General features: G+C 45.9%; 2 protein-coding genes across 2 annotated transcripts in view; both read left to right on the top strand.

Annotated features, from left to right (window-relative positions):
• LOC147624605 (protease Do-like 1, chloroplastic) overlaps window positions 1-25,985 on the top strand; it is a 72,753-nt gene that overhangs the window by 38,229 nt on the left and 8,539 nt on the right. Inside the window, exons 4-5 of the mRNA XM_086819622.1 lie at window positions 4,549-4,586; window positions 4,669-4,867. Coding sequence (XP_086675748.1) covers window positions 4,549-4,586; window positions 4,669-4,867 — 237 coding nt within the window. The remainder of the gene's footprint in view (window positions 1-4,548; window positions 4,587-4,668; window positions 4,868-25,985) is intronic.
• Window positions 23,707-24,892, top strand: LOC147624606 (uncharacterized). The gene is made up of 4 exons (XM_086820025.1): window positions 23,707-24,191; window positions 24,297-24,458; window positions 24,557-24,682; window positions 24,779-24,892. Exons 1-4 carry the CDS (start codon window positions 23,820-23,822, stop codon window positions 24,890-24,892), a joined length of 774 nt encoding a protein of 257 aa, XP_086676151.1. The 5' UTR covers window positions 23,707-23,819.

The raw sequence follows: 25,985 nt of genomic DNA, 5'->3' as shown, positions 1-25,985 counted from the left end.
TCTCCATATTTTTTCCCATTTTTCCCTATTTTTTCCTTGGCTTGGGTGGTTGCCTTGCGATGGCAGGAGGACCCATATGCTGGCCGACTCCTCCTTCAGGTCCCCGACCTCTCATGGATGTTGGTCGACTGTGCAGCTGGCCGACTGGTACTTTTGGCTGGTTGTGGAGATTCAGGTCTAGTCGGCTGCCTTTCTATAGGCCGACTGCGTGCTTGGGGCCATATAAAGTGGCCCCATTGCCCCTTGCCATTGTATTCTTCATTTTTTGGGATCTTGTGTATGATAGAGCAGAGTTACACGCCTCTCTCTCTCTCTCCTTCTCTTGTGCTGTCTCTCTTGTGTTCTCAGATTTTGTCTTCATCTCCGCTGCATATTCTGACATGGTATCAGAGCCCTAGGCTCTTGATAGATCTTGGGAATTTTGTGAGCAAGAGGGGGATTGTTGTGTTGCTGATTGGTGGACTGTTCTGGACTGTTCGGGAAGAGGAGAAGCAAGAGGAAGGCGGGCTGATTTGATGGACAGCCACTTGCAGGTGTAAGTTTTTTTTCCCACCCACCCACCCTTTTCAGTTACATCCCCGCAATGGCAGATTTACTTGAGATGGCTGAAAAGCATGTGAAGATCCCTACACTCCCCACGTTCCCAGTAGACCGTCAGTTGGACGGGACTAATTACGGCATATGGAAGGTTATGATGCAATCTATTCTGGAGTCATATGACCTTGCTGCTCGGGTTCCACGGTCGGAGGTAGAGGAAGGGGAGTTACCGTCGATTCGAAGGGACCGCAAGGCACAGGCAGAGTTATGGGATCGTGTCAATGCCAGGGTCCGTTCGTTCATCTTCCTCAACTGCACACCGCAGGTAATCAATCATATAAAGCATATGACGCTGGCCAGAGGTTTATGGTAGCATTTGGCTTCTCTTTATAACAGGGTATCGCCCATGAAGAGGATTACAGATGCGCGTTATGAACCCTACAAAACCATTGACGATACGGGAGCACATTAACAAGCTGCAGGCTCTTCAGTAGGAAGTTCTTCAGGCTGGGAAGGAGATATCATTGGAGGACATGGCCATAACGTTGCTGTCACATTTGCCTTCTTAGTACTCAGCATTCTACTCGTCTTTGACTACCAGTGGCAGGCTCAGCACCATCACGTGGGAGGAGCTTGTGCCCATGGTCTTGGACCAAGAGGAAAGATTCACGAACCCTCCATAGGGCGGAGGTTCGGAGGCCTTAACTGGCCAACGGTTGAAAGGCCGGAATAACAACAAGGGCAAAGGGAAGGCTTCATCGGAGAAGTCTTGTGAGAAGAAGCCTGATGCAGACCGAGAGAAACTAAAGGCCAAGAGGTCCTGCAATGATTGTGGTGAGAAAGGCCACTATTGGAGGAAGTGTCCTAAGCGGACTGGGAAGAGTGCTGATTCTTTAGCCTCAGCTGCAAAGACTCTAGCATTTGTGCACTTAGAGATGATGGACTCATATGCTTCATCGTCTTCGAGCGAGGAGACAGTTGGCTTCACTGCAAAGGATACCCGGGAGTGGATTCTTAACAGTGGTGCTTCCAGGCACATGACTCCTTCCCGAGACTTCTTTTTGGATATGAAACGGCAGTCAGGTCGCGTCTTCATTGGCGACAACACCACCATTCCGATACACAGTGAGGGCCGGATGGAGATTATTCCCGACGGCAAGGGGGGTAAGTATTCCTCCCGTGTTCTTTACGTCCCCGCTCTTGGTTTTTACCTTTTGTCAGTGCATGAAGTATGCAAGACTGGCTTCCGGGTGGAATTTGAGGAGCATTCAGTCCCTCTAAGGGACCGTGAGACTGGCCAGGTTGTTTGGGAAGGTGGCGTGGAGAATGGTATCTACAAACTCTCCGCACTCTCCTCATTGACAGGTTCTCACGTTGGTGACTTGTGGCACTTTCGGTTTGGCCACTTAAATGTGGATGCACTGCGGCGAGTTTTCCGTGACCAGATGGTGGTTGGCTTGCCAGATGCTGGCAGCAGGCAAGGATGTTGCAATTCTTGCATACGTGGTAAGGAGCACAGGGAATCCTTTCCGAAGCAGGCTTCCAGGCGGGCTTCGAAACCATTGGAGTTGGTTCACACTAACTTGTGTGGACCTTAGCAGACACCATCTTTGGGAGGTTCTCTATATTTCATGTTGCTTGTTGATGATTGTTCCAGATTCACATGGGTCTATTTTCTTTCGCAGAAGGACTAAACTTTTGCTCGGTTCAAGGATTGGCATGTGATGGTGGAGAAAGAGTCTGGATTGCAGGTAAAGACTCAGGGGGCTGACCAAGGAGGTGAATTCTGTTCGAATGTTCTCGTCAGATTTTGTGCAGATCATGGCATCAAGAGGGAAGTGGCCAATACAGGATCGCCTTCAGAGAATGGAGTGGTAGAACACAAGAACAGGACTGTGGTGGAGATGGCGAGGACGATGCTGGAGCATCGTGATCTTCCTCGTCCACTTTGGGGACTACGGCTGTCCATATCCTCAACCGTTCTCCAACGACTTTTTACCTAACATGACTCCCTTTGAGGCATACTTTGGCAGGAAACCTGATGTCTCCCACTTCCGTGTGTTTGGGAGCGATGCGTATGTACATATTCCGAAGTAGCAGAGGGGGAAGCTTGACTCCAAGTCCCGTAAGCTTATATTTGTGGGATACAACTCTCTTTCCAAGGGATACAGATTGTTTGATCCAGAGAGGTGTGCAGATCCCAACGTGTATCTCTTTCGGGAACACGGCATGGTTACGATTATCGTCCTTTATGTGGATGATCTCATTCTCACCGGCGGTCATGTGGAGCACATTGGCGTGACGAAGGTTGCCTTGTTAAAGGAGTTTGAGATGACCGAACTAGGTTTACTCCACTTCTTTTTGGGATTGGAGATCTGGCAGACCCAGAGGGGGTTTTTCGTCTCTCAGCAGCGGTATGTTCATGAGTTGCTTGAGGCCTTTGGGATGGAGAATTGCAAGCCTATTACTTCGCCGATGGATCCGAATACAAAGTTAACTGTCAATGATCCTTGTGAGCCAGTTGATGCCTCTCAGAATCTCAGTATTGGAAGCTGGTTGGTTCATTGATCTGGTTACTGAACACCAGATTGGACTTGAGCTTTTCCGTGGGGTTGTTGAGCTCAGTTATGCAGACGCCATTGAAGTCTCATTGGGACGCAGGATTGCGGATCTTGTGGTATCTGCAGAGTACGAAGGATCTTGGACTCTTCTACACAGGAGGGGGATTGATGGATGGAGTCCGACTCCAAGGATGGAGTGACTCAGATTGGGGAGGAGATCCAGATACGAGGAGATCTACTTCAGGTTACAGTTTTACCCTCGGCTCAGGAGCAGTAAGAGGCAGCTAACTATTGCCTTATCTCCGACAGAGGCAGAGTACCGGGCTGCTTGTGGTGCTACTTGCGAGGTTGTGTGGCTGCGGAGGTTGCTTGGCGAGATTGGGTTTCCACAGAAGGAGCCCATAGTCATCCAGTGCGATAACCAGAGTAAGTAGTGAAATATGAGGGAGGCATGACGGCTATATATACTTCTTCATGAAGGGCATTGCCATCGCCAAGAACCTTGTGTTTCATGCTCGTTTGAAACACATTGAGATCCAGTATCACTATGTTCGTGAACAGGTTCTTGTGGGAGATTTGCGTTTGGAGTATTGTCCTTCAGTAGAGCATGCAACACATTTGTTCACCAAGCCGGTGTCTTAGGTTTCCTTGGCTCCTCATCTTTGGCTTTTTGTTGGAGTTTGTTCAGCATCCGGTGCTGAATGGGGGTGTTAGCATTTCATCCTTGTATGTTGCCCATATTTGTTTCCTTTTTATGGCCCTTGATTGTGGACTGGCCACCCTATTTTTTCCCTATTTCCCCCCTATTTTTCTGGCATTTTTCCCAGGTCGGGTCCTGATGACCGGTCGGCCAGCCCCATATCTATACATAGGTGGGCTGGTCTCTCCCATTTATCATGTTCATTAATGTTGTTGTGTGGTTCATGTGTTGACACAACTGGCCCCTTTTGTATCCTTCACTTATGAGCCTACAAGGTCTCTTCCTCGGGATTGTATTCTTTGCAGTATATTCAGCCTTTTAGCTTCATCTCTCTCTCTGTCTCTGTCTCTCTCTCTCTCTCTCTCTCTCTCGCACTCTCATTTCAGCACATTCTATTGCTCCCTTTGCTTCCACTCTGTGCACACTCTATCAACTTAGGTGGTACAAATTGTGGGCTCTAGAAGTGCATCTTCCAGATTGAACTGCCCCTGCCATGTTTCTATAACTGCTTGCATGAGGATAGGGAATTTGGCTGGCACGGGGCTGTTTTTTCAAATCAAGAAGTCCAAAGTCATGTATTGGATTTTGTTTTGGTGGATTTTTTTAAGAAATTGTTTCCTTTTTTGTTTTACATTGTGTGTCTGGGATTTTGTTTTTGTGGAATTTTTTTAGAGGTGGTTGTCACATTTCCTTTTTTGTTTCACATTGTGAGTACTGTTTTCTGTGTGTGTGTGTGTTTCTTTTTTGCAGTTTGGTCTTGACCACACATTGACAACAGGAGTGATCAGGTATGGCAATTATATGCTTACTTTGAATGGTCTGTTTTCAATCTCAAGGCTTGCATAGTGATTCCATCTAGTATAATTTCAGTGGTCTAAGGAGAGAGATCAGCTCAGCTGCAACAGGGCGTCCTATACAGGACGTGATTCAAACGGATGCAGCCATCAACCCTGGAAACAGTGGGGGTCCACTCCTTGACAGTTCTGGAAATTTGATTGGGATCAATACCGCAATATATTCTCCATCAGGGGCATCATCTGGTGTTGGTTTTTCCATTCCAGTGGATACGGTATGACACTGAAAGTAAATTTTTTTGATTCTCTGTTTGTTGGCCTCTCTCTCTCTCTCTCTCTCTCTCTCTCTCGCACACACACACACACACACATGCGCGCGCGTGCACACCACCCATGCCCAATTCATGCTCGTGCACCTGTACACACACTCACATGCACATGCACAAGTTTTGATTCTTTGTTTGATGGTCCCCAAACCACATCATCATGACCCTCCACCAGACGGATCAGGAGGTACTTCGACGCAATGCCATCCTTCCATCACAGAGGCTAGATATTCTCTTGGCCATCAGATCTGTGTTGGCTGAAGAGGGCATCATTATTAGTTGTTCATGGCTAGTTTCTCCCATACAGGGTCACATGCTGCTATCACATTTGTATACACAGCTTTGGGTCTTTTGTAGACATTAACATTACTTTCTTTCATTTGTATGTACTCTTTGGCATAGTAAGCGAAGCTTTAGGGACCACCTTGCCGAGCATTTCATACATGCTAGAGATATGATTGCAGACTTGTTAGCTCTCATGTTTAATAGAGCCATGTGTGAGGGGTTTCCTGGGACTTGGAGTACTTCCACGATTGTGCCGGTACTCAAGTCTGGAGATCCGAGCTTGCCGACTAACTACCGCACCATTATGATTGGTCACTCGCTGGCCAAGCTATATGCCTCTATTCTTGAGCAAGAGTTGAGCAGATGGGCAGAGAGACAAGGGGTCCGAGCTCAGGGACAAGCCGGTTTCAGGAGGAGATTCTCTACTTTGGATCATATCTTTACCCTCAGGGCTATCATTGAGGAGGGCAGAGCACATGGGAGGAGGATCTACTGTGGCTTTGTGGATTTCCGCAAGGCCTTTGACACAGTGCCCAGAGCTAGACTGATGCGCAGGCTGCAAGACTTGGGGGTTCCATGCGAGCTCATTTGGGGTATTATGGCACTTTATGAGACAGTAGTTGGGCAGGTGCGGACTCAGAGGGTCTCTCCCAGCCAGTACACTCCACTATAGGGGTGAAACAGGGCTGCCTGCTCTCTCCGACTCTATTTGGACTATACATTGATGAGATCTCTGATTATATTAAGACACGAGGGGACAGAGGAGCCCAGTTGACTGGCACTTGGATACCTCTGCTCTTATATGCTGATGATATTGTGCTTATAGTAGACTCACCAGAGGGTATGCAGAGGCACTTGGATACTTTACATGCTTATGCATAGGACAGTGTGGTCTTAGTTAACCTTGGTAAGACCAAGGTTATGGTGTTTAACACTACAGCTCAGTGGGTCTGGAGATCAGCGCCTATTTTCACACATGGGCAGGAGACAGTGGAGTATGTTGACTCATACACATATCTTGGAGTGGGTGTTCATTGGGCCCACATTTTCCATGAGGGGGGGCAGCAGAGGCCAGATTGACTAGAGGATATGCAGCACTAGGAGGTCTAGAGAGGATGTGCTCACAGGTACAGTTTCAGGAGCCACGCACTAAGCTGTGGCTTTTTGACACGCTGGTCACATCGGCTATGCTATATGGAGTACAGATCTGGGGGCCTAGCCTAGATCGTCACAGTCGATCAGGACGCACATACGATGGATGGAGATCGATGGAGAGACCACTTGTGTCCATGATCTCTAGGATGATTCGGGCTAAGGCCTCGGTACCCCATGAGATTATCAGAGCCGAGATGGGAGCACCACCGATCGTAGTCGAGGCTCTTGCCAGATCAGTGTCCTCATTCATAGCACTTGGGAGCTTCCTTGACACCGGTATTCACGACTTGCTTTAGAGTCCTCTCATCAGCTAGCCATGGAGGGAGACACTTCATGTTGGTATGCGTAGATAGCATCCTGGTTTGAGCTCCACGGGTTCAGTTTAGACAGACTTCCACCCTTCGAGTACTCGCTGGAGGCACCCTCTCTCACCTTGACACATTCTGAGATTAGTAGAGTCATCAGACAGGACCTCATTCAGTTGGACACTAGGAGGACATGGCTAGAGCCCTCACAAGAGTTGGGGACGAAGATGGCATTCTATAGAGACCATCTTCTCCGCACCACTGAGGATGGCTTTATACTTAGACCGAGCTACATGGATACCCATCTGTCTCATGGATTGAGGTGCGCCATTGGGCAGATTCGCACCTCTTCACATCAGTTAGAGATAGAGACAGGCAGATTTAGAGGCATACCTCCAGGGGACAGGATTTGTCAGATTTGTTGGATAGAGCCAGAGACGTAGGGGATAGAGCCAGAGACGTAGGAGCACAACATCTGTCGTTGCACAGCATATTATGAGATTCGAGGGCGCTACCATTGCCTTTTGAGAGAGGGATTTGGACCACTGGCTATTGTCATGGACTATCGTGATCAGCGATGCTTGGGTTTTTATCTCCTGGAGATCCGCAGGCTCAGAGAGTCCATTATCAGGAGCAGACGCCCGACTGGCAGGGAGTCCACGCAGAGACAGATTACTGACTTCCTTAGAGGGACTACTCGGGAGGACACACAGCCGACAGCCCAGCAGTGGGCACCCCGTGGGACTCTAGTTGAGAGAGCTATCCAGGTGGGCAGATCCAGACGCCCGAGGGTTCGCGGATCCTTACATCGGAGACGGTGCCTACACCGGAGGATTCAGAGCATCATTGCGAGGCATCGGGCTTGTTCGACCAGGCATCTCACTATGGCAGATATCCAGGCCATCCGGCAGAGACCCATGCTAGAGCTCCTAGGATGATTAGGACTCCAGCCATATACTGTTGTATTCACTGTCATTTTTGTACTCCCCCATATTCATGTATTCATGTATCCATGTACTCATGTACCCCATTTTGACTAGTAGCATTAGCTTCCCACTCTCCCTAGTTGCTGCTTCCGGATGCTCCCTACTGATGCATTGTAGGGCTAGATACTTACCTTCAGTTCTTTCTTTTCTTTTCCAGACAGTGTATTAGATGTCACATGGTTGTAAATTTGGTCTCATAGGTCACTTTGGCCTTTTGAAGACGTTAATATAACATTTCATTTCTCTCTCTCTCTCTCTCTCTCTCTCTCTCTCTCTCTCTCATGATGAGACTTTTCATGGGCTCCACTATGTAATGGTCCCACATTAAAAGTAAATAAATTTCTCTCAAAGCGAGCTGAGAGCTCGTGCGACCTTGCTAGAGCGCCCTGCCCCGCCCCGCCCCGCCCCCCCCCCCCCCCCCCCAAAAAAAAGCCCCCTCCCATTGCTTTTGTGCACTTACCAGTAGTCCCGTTCCTTGCATGCAGCCCTTGTGCATCTGCGTTGATTTCTCCCGTTATCTTGTGCATTGCCTGCGCTCGTGTTTTCCCTACGTTCCCCCTCTAACCTGCCTACTCTGTCCCTCCTGCTCCTACTTTGCGCTCCTTGTTGGGAATATTCACATTCATGGTTGTGAAAATGTGTAATGGGTTAGTAAATAAAAAGGTGCTAGGTGGTTGTGTAAACTAGCACTGTATTATGTGTAAGCTTAGGCTTTATATAAAGTGGTTCCAATTTGTGTGAACAACCGCTAGTGTATGAGTTCTTTTAAGTGCATATTTCTTCGTGGGTTTTCACCTCGCACTGAGGTTTCCCACTAGTAATATATCATTACTAAAAAAAAAGGTATGAGTTCTTTTAAGTGGGAACCACCACTTAGAAGGATATTATTCAATTAGTGATTGTTAGAAAAGGCACAGTCAATGGGAGAGAGGGAAACACTTGATTACATGAACACACACACTCTTGCACAAGAGAGAGATAGAGAACAAGATAGGAGTCAAGCATAGCTCTTGATAACCTAGATATATGATTCTCTAAGATAGGAGTCAAGCATAGCTCTCGATAATCCAGATATAGGATTCTCTAAGATAGGAGTCAAGCACAACTCTCGATAACCCAGCTATACCAATTCAAGCAGCTTGAACATGAGGCAAGCATAGCTCTCGATAACCCAGATATAGGATTCTCTAAGGTAGGAGTCAAGCGTAGCTCTCGATAACCCAGATATGGAATTCTCTAAGATAGGAGTCAAGCATAGCTCACGATAACCCAGATATAGGATTCTCTAAGATCGGAGTCAAGCATAGCTCTCGATAACCCATATAGTAGCCCTTGTGAGGACGTAGATGCCGAAATGGTGAGTCATGGATGGGAAGAGGGTTGACTAAGCAAGAACGAGACTCAATGAGTCAACGAGAAATGGGCTCGCTCAGCGGCCTAATCCGCAACCACATCCTTTGTACTACCGCTGTCAAACAAGACGACGACTCTATGGCCGCTATGTAGCCAAATGTCTTGAGCAATTCATTTCGTTCATACTCCTGGTCATGGTTGCCCTGCTGCTTATCTTCTAGCTCCCGGATGACACAATGGTGCCAATCGTAGGAGTGGGAGCTGGAGGACTAGTGACAACTTGGGGGGTTGGTGTGGGAGGTTGGCTCACCACAGAAGTTGTCGAGACTGGGTGGTAGTCTATGGAGGGGTCTTCTTAGGGCATGGCTTAGAAGTATGTCCTTTTATATGAGAAAAGAAACATCGCCCCTCATATTGTTCTGTTGGAAAAGCCTCACAAGTGAAAGAGAAGACTTTTTAGTGTGGTGAAAACATAGAACGCGCACATACCGAGGATCTTGATGCGAAAATAAGCAGCTCATGCAAAAGTAGTAGACAAGGTAAAGAGAATGATGTATTACTATTGCACAAAGCAAGAATACAAAGATGGCAGCATTCCACACTGTGTGCTTGTGTGAGACAAGCTTAGATGGCTACTAGAAAATGCTAGGAGGTAGAGTGGCTAATAAGGTAGAGGCATTGCTAAGTGATGAGCACTCAACTTGCTCCATGCACTTGCAACTTATAACCTTTTGAGGTGGACAAGTTTGACCTCTTCTAGGCGACGCTTCCTAGGGGCCACCTCAAAAGGTGAAGAAGCTTCTTCATGCTAGCCCCCTAGTTGGAGAAGGTTCCCACGCAAGCTTCACGCTTGCTTACGCTAGCCCACTAGTTAGAGAAGGTTCCCATGGAGCTTCACGCTCCAGCTCATCCAAGGCCCCTGGTTAGGCCCCATCAAGTCTAGGCAAGGGCCTAGCTTCAATGCACAGCTGCCTGGCTCCATGCCATTAACTCCTCAATGGATGGCTCCCATCATTATTAGCCTGCGTGGCCATGTGCCAGGCCTACCAAAACCATCCAACCAAAAAGGCCATCGTCTAGTGTCTAAACTAGGTTGATGTGCAGCCTTCTCAAACATGGCTTCTCCTCATAAAGGGGGCCTTACAAACATGAGCTACCTATATCCATACAAATCTAGAGCGAGGGTGAACAATGATCTCCAACACCCCTCCTCAATAGACACCCGAAAAGAAATGGGTATCCTGCCCAATGCCAAGTCCATGTTGATGCCGCTCCACACCAAGGTTGCATGTAATAGACTAGCTGCACCTTGTGTGATATGGTGAGCTTTAACACAAGATGATACTCAACCTTCATGTGTTGGGTGTAGGTATGGAATATTGGATCCTTTACAATGGCTATGCAACTCTTGGTCTCCCAATCTAGCACCATAGGCTGCTCCCGCAATGCTTTCATGTCCTCAAAAATCCATGTGAGCCAAAGTGCCTTTAGAGTCCTCTTGGAGTAAAAATGGGATGTTACCTATGCCCTTCAATAGACATGTTGCATCGTTGTTGATAGCCACCTTACTTCTGTCTCCCGTTGGCTATGAAAAAATGGGAACATGACCTGACGCAAACCCTAAGGCTTCTATGACATCTATATGCATGAATGATTCTCTCCAAGTGGGTTAAGGGACTTTGACTGACTGCCTCACTCTCTAAGGCTGAGGAATGACCTATGTAGCTTGTGCCTGACATATCCTACAACGGGGTCATGGCGTACGACAAATATCAAATAGGGTTCTACTGTTGTATAGTGTTGCATTGATGATGAGCCATCTTGTCACCATGCACTACAGTGCAGAGTGCATGTGACACCAAACTGATTTTTTAAAGCAAACCAAATCTGAAAAGCACAATCTAGGTGTTGCATTAAAGATAACACACTATCTTAGATGTTACTTTAAGTGGATTTTCATTGCCAAACTGATTTTTTAAAGCAAACCAAATCTCAGAAGCACAATCTAGGTGTTGTATTGAAGATAACACACTATCTGAGATGTTACTCGTGAGTGCATAAAGAGAATCAGCTTGTCGTTGCTTCCAAGCAAGAAGATCAGCTAATTTGAAACATCGTTACCATCGTCATCTTCGGTGGTGGTTGGCTTCTTGTCGTTGCTAGGCACCACACCTAGCAAATTGAAGGAGTCAAGGGCTATTCTCATTTTCAGCTTTTGTAGGTTGTAATTTGCTCCATCTAGCTTTTCGTTGTCAGCCAATTGTGGTGGTAGTGGTCCATCATCCGCTTCCATAGCCATTTCTCAAGATCCTATGGTCAACTAAAAAGGGCAAAGATGATGCATAGCCGCATCTAGAGCCAAGGCTCTCATACCATGTTGGAAAAGCCTCACAAGTGAAAGAGAAGACTTTTTAGTGTGGTGAAAACATAGAACGCGCACATACCGAGGATCTTGATGCGAAAATAAGCAGCTCATGCAAAAGTAGTAGACAAGGTAAAGAGAATGATGTATTACTATTGCACAAAGCAAGAATACAAAGATGGTAGCATTCCACACTGTGTGCTTGTGTGAGACAAGCTTAGATGGCTACTAGAAAATGCTAGGAGGTCGAGTGGCTAACAAGGTAGAGGCATTGCTAAGTGATGAGCACTCACTTGCTTCATGCACTTGCAACTTACAATTCATTCTCTCACCTCTTTTGGGGTGTGACATGATCTTAGGAATCCAGTGGTTTCGCTAATATGAGCCTATTCCTGGTTGGGGGCAGGACACTTTTACTATCTGTAAAGGTTTTCCTGAGCCCGTAATGATTCGTGGTGGGGATAGAAGCTGTCATGTGCATTGTGTATCTACCGTGTGCTACACGCACACAAGACTAGCTTCGAGATTTGGGGAAGCTTGGAGCTAGGCAGGTTGATTGGCGAGCTGAGTTAGGGATAGACTAACGGGCGGGCGCCCAAGTGTGGGCGCCTGATGACCGGCCAAGAGCCTATAAAAGGGTGGCCAAGGTTAGTCATTAGTCATATAGAGTCTCGCGTACTTTGTGAAAGCTCTATGGTTAGAAGCTTGGATCTAGTGCAGACGTGCACCTGCTTCATGCAGCCGAGACCGGCACAGCAGTCTTGAGGCCCGCAAGGGTAGCTTCGCGGCGGTATGGGACGTCACGAGGTAGAGATTGGTCTGTACGTCCATCTAGTTAGCTCAGCTCGTGGCTCAGTGGGGACAACTAAGTCTTGTGGGCTTACCCACGGCTGTCGTGGTTGGGAGGTGAGTCAGGCCTGCACCTCCTTCTTGTTTGTTTGGTTTGTTTGCAGGTTTTGAGTCTCGTACCAGGAACGTTCTACGAGGAGATCCTATGGGGATTTGACAAAAGCATTCTCGACATCCCATTGATTTCGCACCTTCAGGCCCAACGAGCTATCCGCAAGGGAGTAGAACGAGCACTACTTTATGTTCGTGCTCAAACAGCCTCTACCTCATCGATAGCATCCATCTCATCTTCAGTCACACAGTTAGCAGAACTCCTGTCCAGACATCAAGACATTATGCTTAGGGACGATCTTCTGCCCAGTCTCCCTCCATCCTGTCCTGAGGACCATCATATTGATTTGGTCCTTGGATCAGAGCCTCCTCGCAGGTTTCCCTATCGTCTTTCCAAGACTCTAGAGGGCGAGCTAGAAAGACAGTTATCTGAGCTCCTTTGAGCCGGATTCGTTCGGCCTTCTTCCTCACCATTTGCTGCACCTTTCCTATTTGTCCAAAAGGAGGACAAGTCTACACGCCGTTGTGTAGACTACAGGGCATTAAATAAACTCACCATTAAGAATAAGTTTCCTATGTCAAGGATTGAGTACATTTTGGAGCGTTTCAATGGTGCAAAAATTTTCACTAAGATCGGTCTCAAGAGTGGTTACCATCAGGTCCGCATTTGCGAAGCTGACATTCCAAAAACAGCTTTCCGGATAGAGCGTGGTCACTACGAGTTCGTAGTCATGCCTTTTGGGCTTTCAGCCACTGCGGAGCAACATGAGAAAGATGTGGAGAAAGTCTTGCAACTTTTGTGAGATAATGGGCTCTACATAAACGCCAAAAAGTCTATCTTCGACGTTAAGGAAGTTCAATACTTGGGCTATATCATCGTTTCCGATGGGATTAGACTGGACTCTTCAAAGGTTCAAGAAATCTTAGATTGGGACATCTCTCAGACCGCCCAAGAAATCCGTTCTTTTGTAGGTCTTTGTCAAGCCTACAGCATCCATGTTCATCAGTTTTCCAACCTTGCAGCATTTCTCACCGACTTGCTCAAGGGGGTGAAGACTCGTAAACAAAAAGTCTCAGTCACAGGCAAGGTGCTTGATGCATTCCGTGCACTCCAGAAAGCTGCCTCAAAGGTCTCTATATTGAAGTTAGCATCTTGGGACGAACCTTTCGAGGTCATTACTGATGCAAGCAATGTAGCCATAGGTGCAGTTCTCCAACAGGACAATAGACCTGTGGCATACTACAGTAGAAAGTTGGATGTCGCCGAAAAGAATTATTTGGTATATGACAAAGAGCTTTTGGGTGTGATCACAGCGCTCAAACATTGGAAGCCTTTTCTTTATGGACAGGTCTTCACAGTAAAAACAGACCACCAAGCACTTAAGTGGCTTCAAACCATGCCAAGTGCCCAGTGGAGTGATCGGCAAGCCAGGTGGAGTCAACTCTTCCAACAGTTTGGAGGAATGATTGAGTACATCCCTGGTAAGCATAACCTAGTAGCAAATGCTCTTAGTCGAAAGGCCAGCATCCAGGCAGTCCAGGAGTCTTACCATTCTCGAAATCATGGGGAAGGACTTAGCATGAAAGACTAATATGTTGACTCCCCTGAGTTTGGTACTCAGTATAATTTGGCCCTCGCTTGTGAGCCTTGCCATTATTCAGTACAAAACGGTTGGTTGTTCTTCAAGAACCGTCTCTGTGTCATTCGGGAAAAGCGATCAGCTCTTCTCCATGATGCCCATGACTCCTTAGTTGGAGGACATAGAGGTATCAATAATACTCTCGAGAAATTAAAACGGTTCTTTTATTGGCCTAAAATGAGGCGTGATGTATATTCACATGTTCAAGCCTGTAAGATTTGTCAAAAAGTAAAGGTTTCACATACAAAGAAGGTTGGGTTACTCCAACCTTTACCTATCCCCGACGGACCTTTCATCAACATATCTATGAACTTTGTAGGGTCTCTACCAGCATCCACCGGATCACGTAACACTCAGTGTTTCACCATTGTGGATCGCTTCAGTAAATTCTGCATGCTTATCCCATGCAAGCATACGCGGCCACAGCTGAGGACGTAGCCCGTCTTTTTCTCAAACATTGGTACCCAATTTGTGTGTTGCCTAGCATCATCACTTTAGATCGAGATTCCAAGTTTACCTCGCATTTTTGGAGGGCATTATTTGAAAACTTTGGAACTAAGTTACAATTGTCTAGTGCATTCCATCCATAGATAGACGGCCAAACAGAAATTTATAACCAGTTGGCCTTTGATGTTCTCAAGTCATATTGTCATGACCAACAGTTCAAATGGGAACATTATCTTCCATTGGTCCAAGCTATCTTGAACGATACTCATTCATCCAATGTCAGACGGACTCCATATGAAGCAGCCCTTGGTCGCCGTTTCTCTTCTCTTTTGACGAGATTGGTGTATCCATCTCTAGAGGCTAATAAAACGACGGAAGCATTTTCCGAAATCATTGAGTTAGTCAAGGACCGCTTGACCAAAGCACAGGAAGCCTATAGCAGACAGGCAAATAAGTCAAGACGAGATGCCCACTTCAAGGAAGGGGATTGGGTCTATTTGTTTATCATGAAACAAAGATTGAAACAAGTGGGTAAATGTTGTCCCAAGCTTTCATTCCGTAGTTTTGGACCTTTCCCAATAGTTAAAAAGTTAAGTGATGTCTCCATGAAGTTAAAATTGCCTAACAGTTGGACGATGCATGATGTTTTCCATGTTTCTTGGCTAAAACAATTTGTTGGATCAGAAGTGTTTGATGTTTTAGATGAACAACAGCCAGACGTGGTAGACGAAGCTGAAGTCATCGAGCCTGAGCAGATCCTTCTTCATCGTTGGAAGCTCCTTCTTCATCGTTGGAAGCATGGTTCCGGTCGACCGATACGTCAGTTCTATACGAAGTTCCGCAATCGAGGTACCCACGAAGCCGTATGGCTAGATGAGGAGTTCTTTCAAGAGTACCCCCAGTTATTGGCGGTCTACTTGGAAGCCATGAACTTGCCGCCAAGCTAAGCAGGAGGGAATGTCACATGCACTCTGCATTGTAGTGCATGGTGACAAGCTGGCTTATCATCATCAGTGCAACATTGTACAGTATTAGTACCTTTTAGGATGATAATTGTTGTATGCCGTGACCCCATTGTAATCCTCAGTCCAGGATAAGTCAGGCACAAGCTACGTAGGTCATTCTGAGCCTTAGACAGTCAGTCATTCAGTAACCCACTTGAAGAGACGCATTCATGCATGTAGAGTCTGTAGAAACCTTAGGGTTTGCATTAGAAAGCACTCTGCATATTGCATATCATTCATCCATTGCATCTAGACCATTGCAAAACCCCTCAGATATCATCTAGTATTTATTAGAATATTTATTAGGATTTATCTGGTATTTTTTCCACAATTTTCAGCATTTATACATCATTTATCAGTCGTGTAGCATTTATTATGCAGTCGGCCAGCGTCTAGTGCCAACCGACCAGCATCAGGGTAGTATAAATAGGAGTGCTTTGCTCATCCATTCATTCATCTCATATCTCAGCAATCAGCTCTCAAGCGGTTCAGTGTTTCAGTCTTCAGCCCATAGATCACTTCAGCAACCTGCGTTTTGGAGAAGCGTGTCATCCTACAGCCCTAGGAGCATCAACGCATGTGCATCCAGCCCTCCAACAAAACACAGCAGTCTACAGCATTCAGCCATCAGTAAATTCTTGTGTTTTTTGCATACATACAGTTTTCCCCATTCATCTCTTCATTGTTTTGCTACAGCCAGTTGGTGAAGGTAAAACTCAGCATTCATATTCATTTATAGCATTCATATATAGCCTAGAACAGTCCCAAACAGCCCCTATCTCAGCCTCAGATTTATAGCCTTCCTTCATTCCATTGGGAAGAGTGCATAGGCTCGAGATTGGACATCATTGGTGTTTCTACAGCCGTGTACAGTTCAGCCCGACTCTTGGTCTTCAGAGATCTTGCATTTGGCTTATCGTCAATCACACCGGGGCCCTTCAGTGGGTAATTCGGGACCCCATACGGTGTACAATTTCCATCTCTCTCTCTCTCTCTCTCTCTCTCGCTCGCAAATTTTTTAAAGTTTGAAGTCTTAAAGTGGATTGCTAAACTTGTGGAACTCAGGATACAGAAGACGGTGTGAGCATTTGTGTGACAGGATCCTCAATTACAAATACTTCCGCTGCATGTAATACCATCCACTGTGTGTGGGGGAGACGTTTCCGGAGAGAGACAGAGAGAGAGAGAGAAAGAAAGAAAGAAAGTTGTATTAACGTCTTCAAAAGGCCAAAATGACCTATGAGACGAAAAGGTTACATCATATCCATGAGGTACATTATCGTGGGTACAAAATAGTAATAAAGAAAGATAACAAAAATCCAGAACTACAAAATTTGATCTAGGTACATGAGCTGAGAGCTCTCATATCACCCTAATACATCCCTCATGGGCCGCTGGGACATCGTGCTCAAGGTGGTAAAAGTGAGCTGGCGCGAGAAGGTCCTGCGATGATGGGAGATAATGGCCCGGATCCTCCTGTGGTGGCGTGGCCGTTGGCGAGGGCCATGGGGTCCGTTGGCGAGGGCCATGGGGTCTGGGGCGTTGAGCTCTGCATAACTCAGTGGCTCTGTCGAGTGTCACACCTCTCGGCCGAGCTCTTGCGCTAGCCTGTGGTTCGGGTATGATGGGTGGATCGGCCCTCGCAGTGCTGGTATGGAAGAAGTCTGTGAGAGTCCTGTGTGCTGGTCCTCGAGCATGTATAGTTGATCTGGATGTCACTAAGGACTCCCTGTGTCTACAGAGATCTAGAAGAAAAAGTCCCAGGCATCTTTGATCCAGGAAGTCCATGATCCTGGAAAGTGGTCCGAACCCAGCTCGGAAGAGGCAGTGAAACCTCCCCCGAATCTCATAGTATATAGGGCATCGTCATATGTAATGATCCTCTGTCTCGGGCTCTATGTGACAGAGCTGGCACACACACACACACACATATATATATATATACATACATGTATACATGTATGTATATACATACATACATGTATACATGTATGTATATATATACATGTATGTATACATACATGTATACATACATGTATATATATACATGTATGTATGTATATACATGTATACATACATGTATATACATACATACATGTATATACATACATACATGTATATACATACATACATGTATATATACATGTATATATATACATACATGTATACATGTATGTATGTATATATACATGTATGTATATACATACATACATGTATATATTATGTATGTATATATATACATGTATATATACATACATACATGTATACATGTATGTATGTATATATACATGTATGTATATACATACATACATGTATATATTATGTATATATATACATGTATGTATGTATATATACATGTATGTATATACATACATACATGTATATATATACATAATATATACATGTATGCATACATGTATATATACATACATACATGTATATATATACATAATATATACATGTATGTATGTATATACATACATGTATATATACATACATACATGTATACATGTATGTATGTATATATACATGTATATATATACATACATACATGTATATACATGTATGTATGTATATACATACATGTATATATACATACATACATGTATACATACATACATGTATATATACATGTATATATATACATACATACATGTATATACATGTATGTATGTACATACATACATGTATACATGTATGTATATATATACATACATACATGTATACAACATACATACATGTATACATGTATGTATATACATACATACATGTATACATGTATGTATATATATACATACATACATGTATGTATATATATATATATACATATACATGTATGTATATATATACATATACATGTATACATGTATGTATATATATATATACATATACATGTATACATGTATGTATACTTACATGTATACATGTATATGTATATATATACATACATGTATACATGTATGTATATATATACATACATGTATATATACATGTATGTATATATATACATACATGTATATGTATGTATATATACATACAATGTCTTCCTGATAATCGTGTTCTGCTCTGTGCGGCTGAGAGCAAATGACGGGCCTCTATGCTGTACTGAAACGGGGAGAGTGCCTCCATTTGCATACCGTGCATGCCAAACCAAGTGTCTACCTGTGCATACCAGCACTGTGTATCTCCCTCAAGTGTCAGCTGTCTCTAGGACTCTAGGGCTAGTCGGGGGTATCTATCAAGTGGAAGCTCCCATAGCCTGTGCCAGTATGTCACAGTTTGGAATAGAGTCTCTGTCACTATCAGTGCAGCCCCCATCTTTGCCCGCACAATCTCATGTGGCATTGATGGCTTACTCCTAATCATGCTTGAGATCATCGCCACAAGGGGCCTCTCCATCGGCTTCCACCCATCATATACTTTCTTCGTATCTGTCTGGGCGTGCTCTCTCCTCTGTCTCCTCTTGTGGTATAAGCTAGGACCCCAGATGGGGGCACCATACAATAGTGCAGGTGTAACTATAGTATCAAATAGCCAAAGCTTCATCCTCGGCTCCTGAAACTGTATTTGTTTGCATTGCCTCTCTATCGAGCCAAGGGCTGCATATCCCCTCATCAATCTAGCTTCGGCCGCCTTCCGCATCGAGAGCTGAGGAAGGTATACATATGAGGTAACATACTTCACAGGCTCTCCAATGTATGTAAACAATACTACAAATCTACTTATCCATTCCCAAGGTATACATATGAGGTAACATACTTCACAGGCTCTCCAATGTATGTAAACAATACTACAAATCTACTTATCCATTGTGAGGAGGTGTTAAAGATCATGACCTTGGTCTTTCCAAGGTTCACAGTGAGATCCCGGTCCTCGCAAAAGGCCCGTAATGCATCCAACTGCCTCTGCAACCCCTCTACTAAAGACCCAATGGGCGTATGAGACAAAGTGATACAATAATGTCCATGGCATATCTCATCATGGAATGGAAAATAAAACAAAAAGAAAACATAAACATAGCTATCTCACTTGGGTGATACAAAACTATCCATGGAAACTCATTCATGGAAATACTGAGAACATAGAAACATGAGAGCAACATCAGCTCCGAGAGAGAGAGAGAGAGAGAGAGAGAGAGAGAGAGAGAGAGAGAGAGCTGTATTAACGTCTACTAGAGGCCGAACTCGACCTATGAGACAAATCAATGTACAACTGTCAATGTCTTCTAGATGTCCAGAAACAAAAAGGACAAAATGAACATGAAATAAAGTATGAGAGTACTGAGCTAGTGGGGGGGTGTGATGGATGGAGCACTACTGCTAGAGGCTCAGTATGCAACCTATATGCGTAGGGTGTCTAGCTCCAACCAGTACCATAATGGGGGTGTAATATGTGATACATAGGCGATGGTGAGGCAAAATACCTTGGAGCATGATCTCCGGGTGTGAGTGTAAGTGAGGTAGCCGCTCTGGGATATGGTGCTGATGTCGAGCCCGTATCTCTGTGATCTCGCTCTGATGTAGTCTAGGAGCCTGGTAGCCTGGTGCTCTCGGTTTCCGTCTGGCTCGGAGGACCGCAGCGCACTGAAGTGTAACCCCCTCCTGTGTCAGGGAAGGCACTGGGATAGATCTCTGGAAGAAATCAGTGAGCTGGAGTTGTCGCCCACCTCTCCCTGTGGTATGAGTCCGTATCATTGTCTCTCTGTGTGACGCTGTCTCTAACAAGAACTGGCCAAATCTGTGCTGGTCTGCGAACTCCATGATCTGGCGGGGTGAGGGATGTTCACTTAAGATGGTGGTGTATCTCTCTCTAATGACACTATATGCTCTGCATCTGCATACATAATGTTCCTCACTCTCACCTTCTCCTGGCATAGTCTGCATATCCTCTCTGCTCTGGGGACCGTGCTGCCCTACCTGCCTCAATCTCAAGCTGGTGTGATGACACTCTGAGCGGGCCCAATCGCCACCTGGGCATTGTGAGGCATGTACACATCCATGTATCCAGTCTCTTGTATGAATCCATCCGCTGAGATACGCATAAACTGATCTCTGTAGTATAGCATCTTCGGCGGTAGAGGCTGACTGGATGTAATCCAAGTCTCTTGAGTGTATCGCTGCCATAAATCCTGCCGAAGGACTCTGTTCCTCTCACTGTGAGAGAGCTGGATGTGTGGTGCATGTATATCATACTGGAAAGGTGGTAGGTGATCTATGTCAAGACCATGCTGAGTGAGCCACTGTATCATGTGTGAATACCATGATCTCCTATCTCCACTCTCTGCGAGCTGCCTGGAGGCCTCAAAAGCTCTATGTGAGAGTCGATCTGATGGCATATCTCTGATCCTCTGTATGAAGCAGATCGTCTCGAAGAGGGCCTCTACTAGCATAGGAGGTGCAACAAACTCCGTCCGGACAATGTCATGTGGGACGGAGGGTTTGCTGCGGATCATCCGTGAGAGCATGAGAATCTGAGGCCTCTCTTTCTTCTGAGACCATGTGGAGGTGGCGAGCCCAGGTGCCCATACTGTTGCAGCATACATCAAAGCAGGGGTGACTAGTGTGTCAAACAACCACCCCTTAATGCGGGGCTCCTGGAAGTGTGCCTGGTGACACTGTCTCTCTAGCATGGCCAGAGCTGCATACCCTCGTGTGAGTCTATCCCTGGCTGCATGTGCCATAGTAAATCTTCCTAGCGGAGTCGTAAATTTAATCCCCAGGTACACATATGAGTCTACCACCTCTACTTGTCCTCCTGCTAGTGTGAAGATGGCCTGTCGTCGAACCGGCCTTGAGGTGGAAAATCATGGCCTTGGTTTTCCCAAGGTTCACTGTAAGCCCCCTCTGTGTGCAGAAGTCGTTGAGTGCATGGAGATGGTGCTGTAGTCCCATCTGCAACTCAGAGACCAGAATAATATCATCTGGTGGATACCCCGTCCCCACCACCGTGACCAATGAAGTCAGCCACCTTATCGATGTATAGCCCAAATAGTGTAGGAGAGAGTGGGCATCCCTTGCTTCACACCTATGGTGCTAGCAATAACATCAGATAGCCCCCCGGGGCATCGTATGTGCCCGAGGACCTGCTCATGTAAAGCATAGATGCCCCAAACCATCTCTGATTTGATCCCCAATGACTGTAGGTGCTGGAAGAGTCTCTTTCGTGGCACCGTGTCAAATGCTTTGCGGAAATCCACAAACCAGCAGTATAATCTCTTCTCCAGCACCCTAGCCTGGTCAATCAGACATCTCAGAGTGAATATATGGTCAATAGTGGAGAAAGCTTGTCGGAATCCAGCCTGCCCTGGTGTCCGCAGTCCCTCCTTCTGTGCATACGAGCTCAACTCTGCCTCGAGCACTACACCATAAAGTTTGGCCAATGTATGACCAATCATGATAGTCTTGTAGTTGCTGGGGTCTAGCATGTCTCCCGCTTTGTGGAGAGGCACGATGGTGTGCATAGTCCACTCAGCTGGTAGGCCCTCCACTAGTGCCCTATTAAAGAGGTGAGCAACAAAGGGTCCTAGTGTGTTAGCTGCATAAATAAGATGCTCACTCTGTATACCTGTGTGGTCAGTCGATCTCCCATGCAAGGTTGCTGCCGTACGCACGTACGGATCCGTACAGTACGGTACAACCGTACGGTACGGTAACGGTACTGTACGGATCCGTACGGAATCATTTAAAAAAAATAAAAATATGTGGCGTGTGGCGAGGCGCGTGTGTGGCGATCAGGCGATTGTAGATAAGCGACCAAAATTTGGGCATTTTGTGTGTACTTGCAAAATCGAGTGTCCTGTGTGTACCTGCAAAACTTTGCAGAGCAAATTCCCTCGCTCTCTCTCCCGCCCACACTTCATCATGCCGCGCAAGACTAACCCGAACTGGGCAATCCACACCAATGTCCTGAGGGTTGTTAACACCCCTTCTCAGCAAGGGTCAGGTACTCGGCTATGGGCATGCAAGTATTGCGGGGAGGAGCAGTACACTAGCACCATAACTTGCGTCATCAAGCACATGACAGGTATCGGGTGCACCAATCAATGTGGTTCATGTGATAAAATACCACAAGCTTTGAGGGACCAATTCATTGCGGAGAATTGTCCTGCAATGGGTGGTGCAAGCAATGTTAGAGCTGGTGAAAGTACGCAAGATGCTCTCCATGATGCCTTTATCGGAGATGTTACAGGTTCAGGTACACTAGATGAGGGTGAAAGTCTTTTGGCTTCAGCCCAATCCACCACAGGCAGGAAGAGGGCACGTATTGCCGATGATGAGGACCTCCTGCCACAAGATGTGAGAGGTACAGGGGAGGCATCAAAGCAATCCACTTTGCGTTCTTGTATCTCATCACAAGCTTGGGTAAAGGAGCGGCAAAGGGTGGCAGAAATGGAGATTTGTCGTACTCTTATTGAGTGTAATATATCCTTCAATGTGTTAAGGACAAACCAAAGGAAAAGAATGGTGAAAGCAATTGCGCAGGTAGGGCCTACTGAGACGTGGACAGGTCTTGAGTAATACGAAGATGCGTACATCCATGTTGGATGAGCAGAAGGCCTTGATAGACAAGGCGCTCACTCCTGTGAAAGCAGGTTGGCAGGAGTTTGGATGCACTATTATTTCAGATGGGTGGGCAGGCACATAATCAACATCCTTGTGTCATCTTGCTTGGGCACCTATTTCTTGCGTGCCGTGGATGCAGGGAGAGCAGGAGACAGGATCACAGGGGAGTTCATTTATTGCCACATTCGACAGGCTATCCTTGAGGTTGGGGAGGACAATGTTGTGCAGGTGGTGACCGACAACGCCTCTAACTGCAAGGCAATGGGTCAAATGGTCAAGGCAGAGTTTCCACAAATAGTGTGGACTCCATGTGCTGCCCATTGTCTTGATTTACTTATGGAAGACATTGGGAAGCTTGTTTGGGTGCAGCCCATTGTTGCAGATGCTGTAAAGATCACCACCTTCTTCCGCAAGAAGCATTAGGCTCTTGCCATCTTTCGGAGCCATAGCCCTTTGGATATGGTGAGACCCTCCAAGACCAGGTTTGCCTACATATTCTTGGTCTTGGATAGGCTCTATAAGATAAGAGATTCACTATCATCAACAGTTGTGGATCCAAGGTGGCGACAGATGCATCATTGAAAGGATGAGCGTACAAAATACTTGCAGAGGCGGATCCTGGATGATGATTTTTGGCAGCAAGTTCATAGCCTTTCAGTTGCACTTAAGCGCGTGTATGTCCTTCTCCGACTTACAGACATGGAGGGCTCAACTTTGGGGCTGGTCTTTCATTTGTTTATGCAAATGAAAGACCATGTTGCTTGGTGCTTCATGATGACTGCTCAACGGTAAGCAATAGTTCTAATTTCTTCCTCTTTCTTTGATTTTTATGACTTCTCGATTCTCGATTCTCATGACATGTCAGGACTGACATGTGTACACTTAGCACTATAACCTAAGACATGTATTTTCAATCTCTCATTTTCAGCCGAGGTGAGATCTTGGACATTGTAGACAAACGGTGCACATTCATGAGCCGTCCCATCCATGCGATGGCTGCCATGCTCCATCCTCTCTACAGGTCGCCAGAGCTATGGAATAATACTGCTTTGAGCATGAAGCAGTCAGAGTATGTTGGAAGGATGTTCTCTGAGGAGGAGCAACTTCAGATCGATAGAGAGTTCACCACGTACATGAGTGGTATTGGTGCTTCATTTGCGAGACCTGTGTCATTGAGGAAGGAAGCCATGAAATTCCCTTTGACATGGTGGCACTCTTATGGAAGGGTTGGTCTTCCAAACCTTTCACGCTTTGCTCTTCGTGTTCTATCTCAGGTAACTTGTAATTAATCTCTAAAGTATAGTCTTCCGAAGTGAAGCTTGATGTTCTAGCATTAAAAGATTTACAAATTTGCTCGCATTGCACTCATTTTTGCACAGGATTGCTCAGCTGGAGCATGTGAGCGGAACTGGAGCTCATACTCTCTTATACACACCAAGATTCGGAATCGCCTTAGTACTTCTCAATTAGAGAAGTTGGTGTACTGCAGAGCTAACATGAGGCTCGTGCGAAGCTACCATGCTTTGGGGTCACCGAAGCAGGTATAAATTGGAATTTGGACTCAAGAAGAACTTAGAAGTAGAAATTTTTTTCTAGTTCAATGAATATCCAATATGCAATTTGTGGCATGTTTAAACAGGTTGATCCAACACTACACAAATTGGTAGATGAACCCAGCCCGGAGCTTGTGGATCGGCAGATTAGAGATGAGCAAGATGAGATTTTGAGAGCTTTACATAGAGAGCTTGAGAGCGTGGATCGTTGTGTGACCCGCTGGATCTGGAGCTGCCTGGCATAGAGGAATGCTGAGAGATCGTGCACGTGATCACGTGCACGATCTCTCAGCATTCCTCTATGCCAGGCAGCTCCAGATCCAAGCTCTGCGAGACGAGAGAGCATTCGCAGGGGAAAGCTTCCAGTTCGTCGCACCCAGCAGAGGCGTGCAAATGAGGCTGTCAAACTCATTCACACTTAGATTCCCGAGGCACATGACGAGGATGCACTGGAGCTTGTTGTTTCTGAGGCAGAGTTCGATGAAGAGGGCAATGGTATCAATGATGGAGGCATGCTCTCTTCAGAAGACTCATCATCTTCATCTGATGATGAGATTTGAGACTCTTGCGTCTAGACTCTAGAGTTTAGACAACTGTAGTGTTTCATTGTTTTGCTTTTTGCACTTGTGGACCAGGACATGTGTTGTAGACATGATATTTGTACTCTCTTTTATCATCTATGACTTTCATGGTTCTTGCTTATATCACTATGACTGTTGACATGAGGTATTGTGTAATGGGCTTGGTAATTGATAATTGATTTAAACTTTAAGTAATGAGGTTCAGTCTTTATTTTAAGTATTTTGGTTGCTATGTCTAGACTCTACAAAATATTCAGGTTTCTAGGACTGTTTACAAATGGTACGTACTGTTTACGTACCTTAAAATTTATTCCGTACAGAAGTACGTTCCGTACGTACTGATAGCGTGCCGTACACTACGTACCTTTCCACCTTGTTCCCATGCTATAACCGGCGGATAGCTCTCTCTACTATCGAGGCGGTAAAGAAAGTAGAGGTGGTAGGGCGGGACTCCTATGGCTGTGGTATGGGCAGTTGTTGAGGGATATGGTAGAGGCTCTTTGCATATGTGTGCCATTTGTGTGGATCCTCAATCGGGGTACGAGGGCGAGGCTCTCTCATCCTGTGCCATGGAGTGGCTGCATCTCTGCTCATGAGTAGGTGGTATATATCCCAGTATTGTGCCTCCTCATATGCACGCCTCTTATGGCATGTGAGGGTCCTCATCTGTCGGCTCGCCTGTCTCTGTGTAATGGTCCCCAGTGCTCTCTGGGCACGGAGGTGTCTATATAGCTCTCTGCACTCATCATCATACCACCGATTCTAGGGCATGCTCCTAGATCTATCTGTGTGTGCAATGTGTGTATGATGGGGGAAGCTGTGGGTGGCGGCCGTATGTAGTAGAGATAACAGCTGGGTGGTGAGTGTGTCTAGAGGTGACATGGGATCCATCTGGAGTAGCCCGTCATATACATGATGCTCATATATGTCTGCC

The sequence above is a fragment of the Cibotium barometz genome, chromosome 25 (genome assembly GCF_041138505.1).
Source record: "Cibotium barometz isolate CiBa-2024 chromosome 25, ASM4113850v1, whole genome shotgun sequence".
NCBI lineage: Eukaryota > Viridiplantae > Streptophyta > Polypodiopsida > Cyatheales > Cibotiaceae > Cibotium > Cibotium barometz.
Note: the sequence above shows the minus strand (reverse complement) of the source record. Positions and strands in the feature narration are given on the sequence as shown.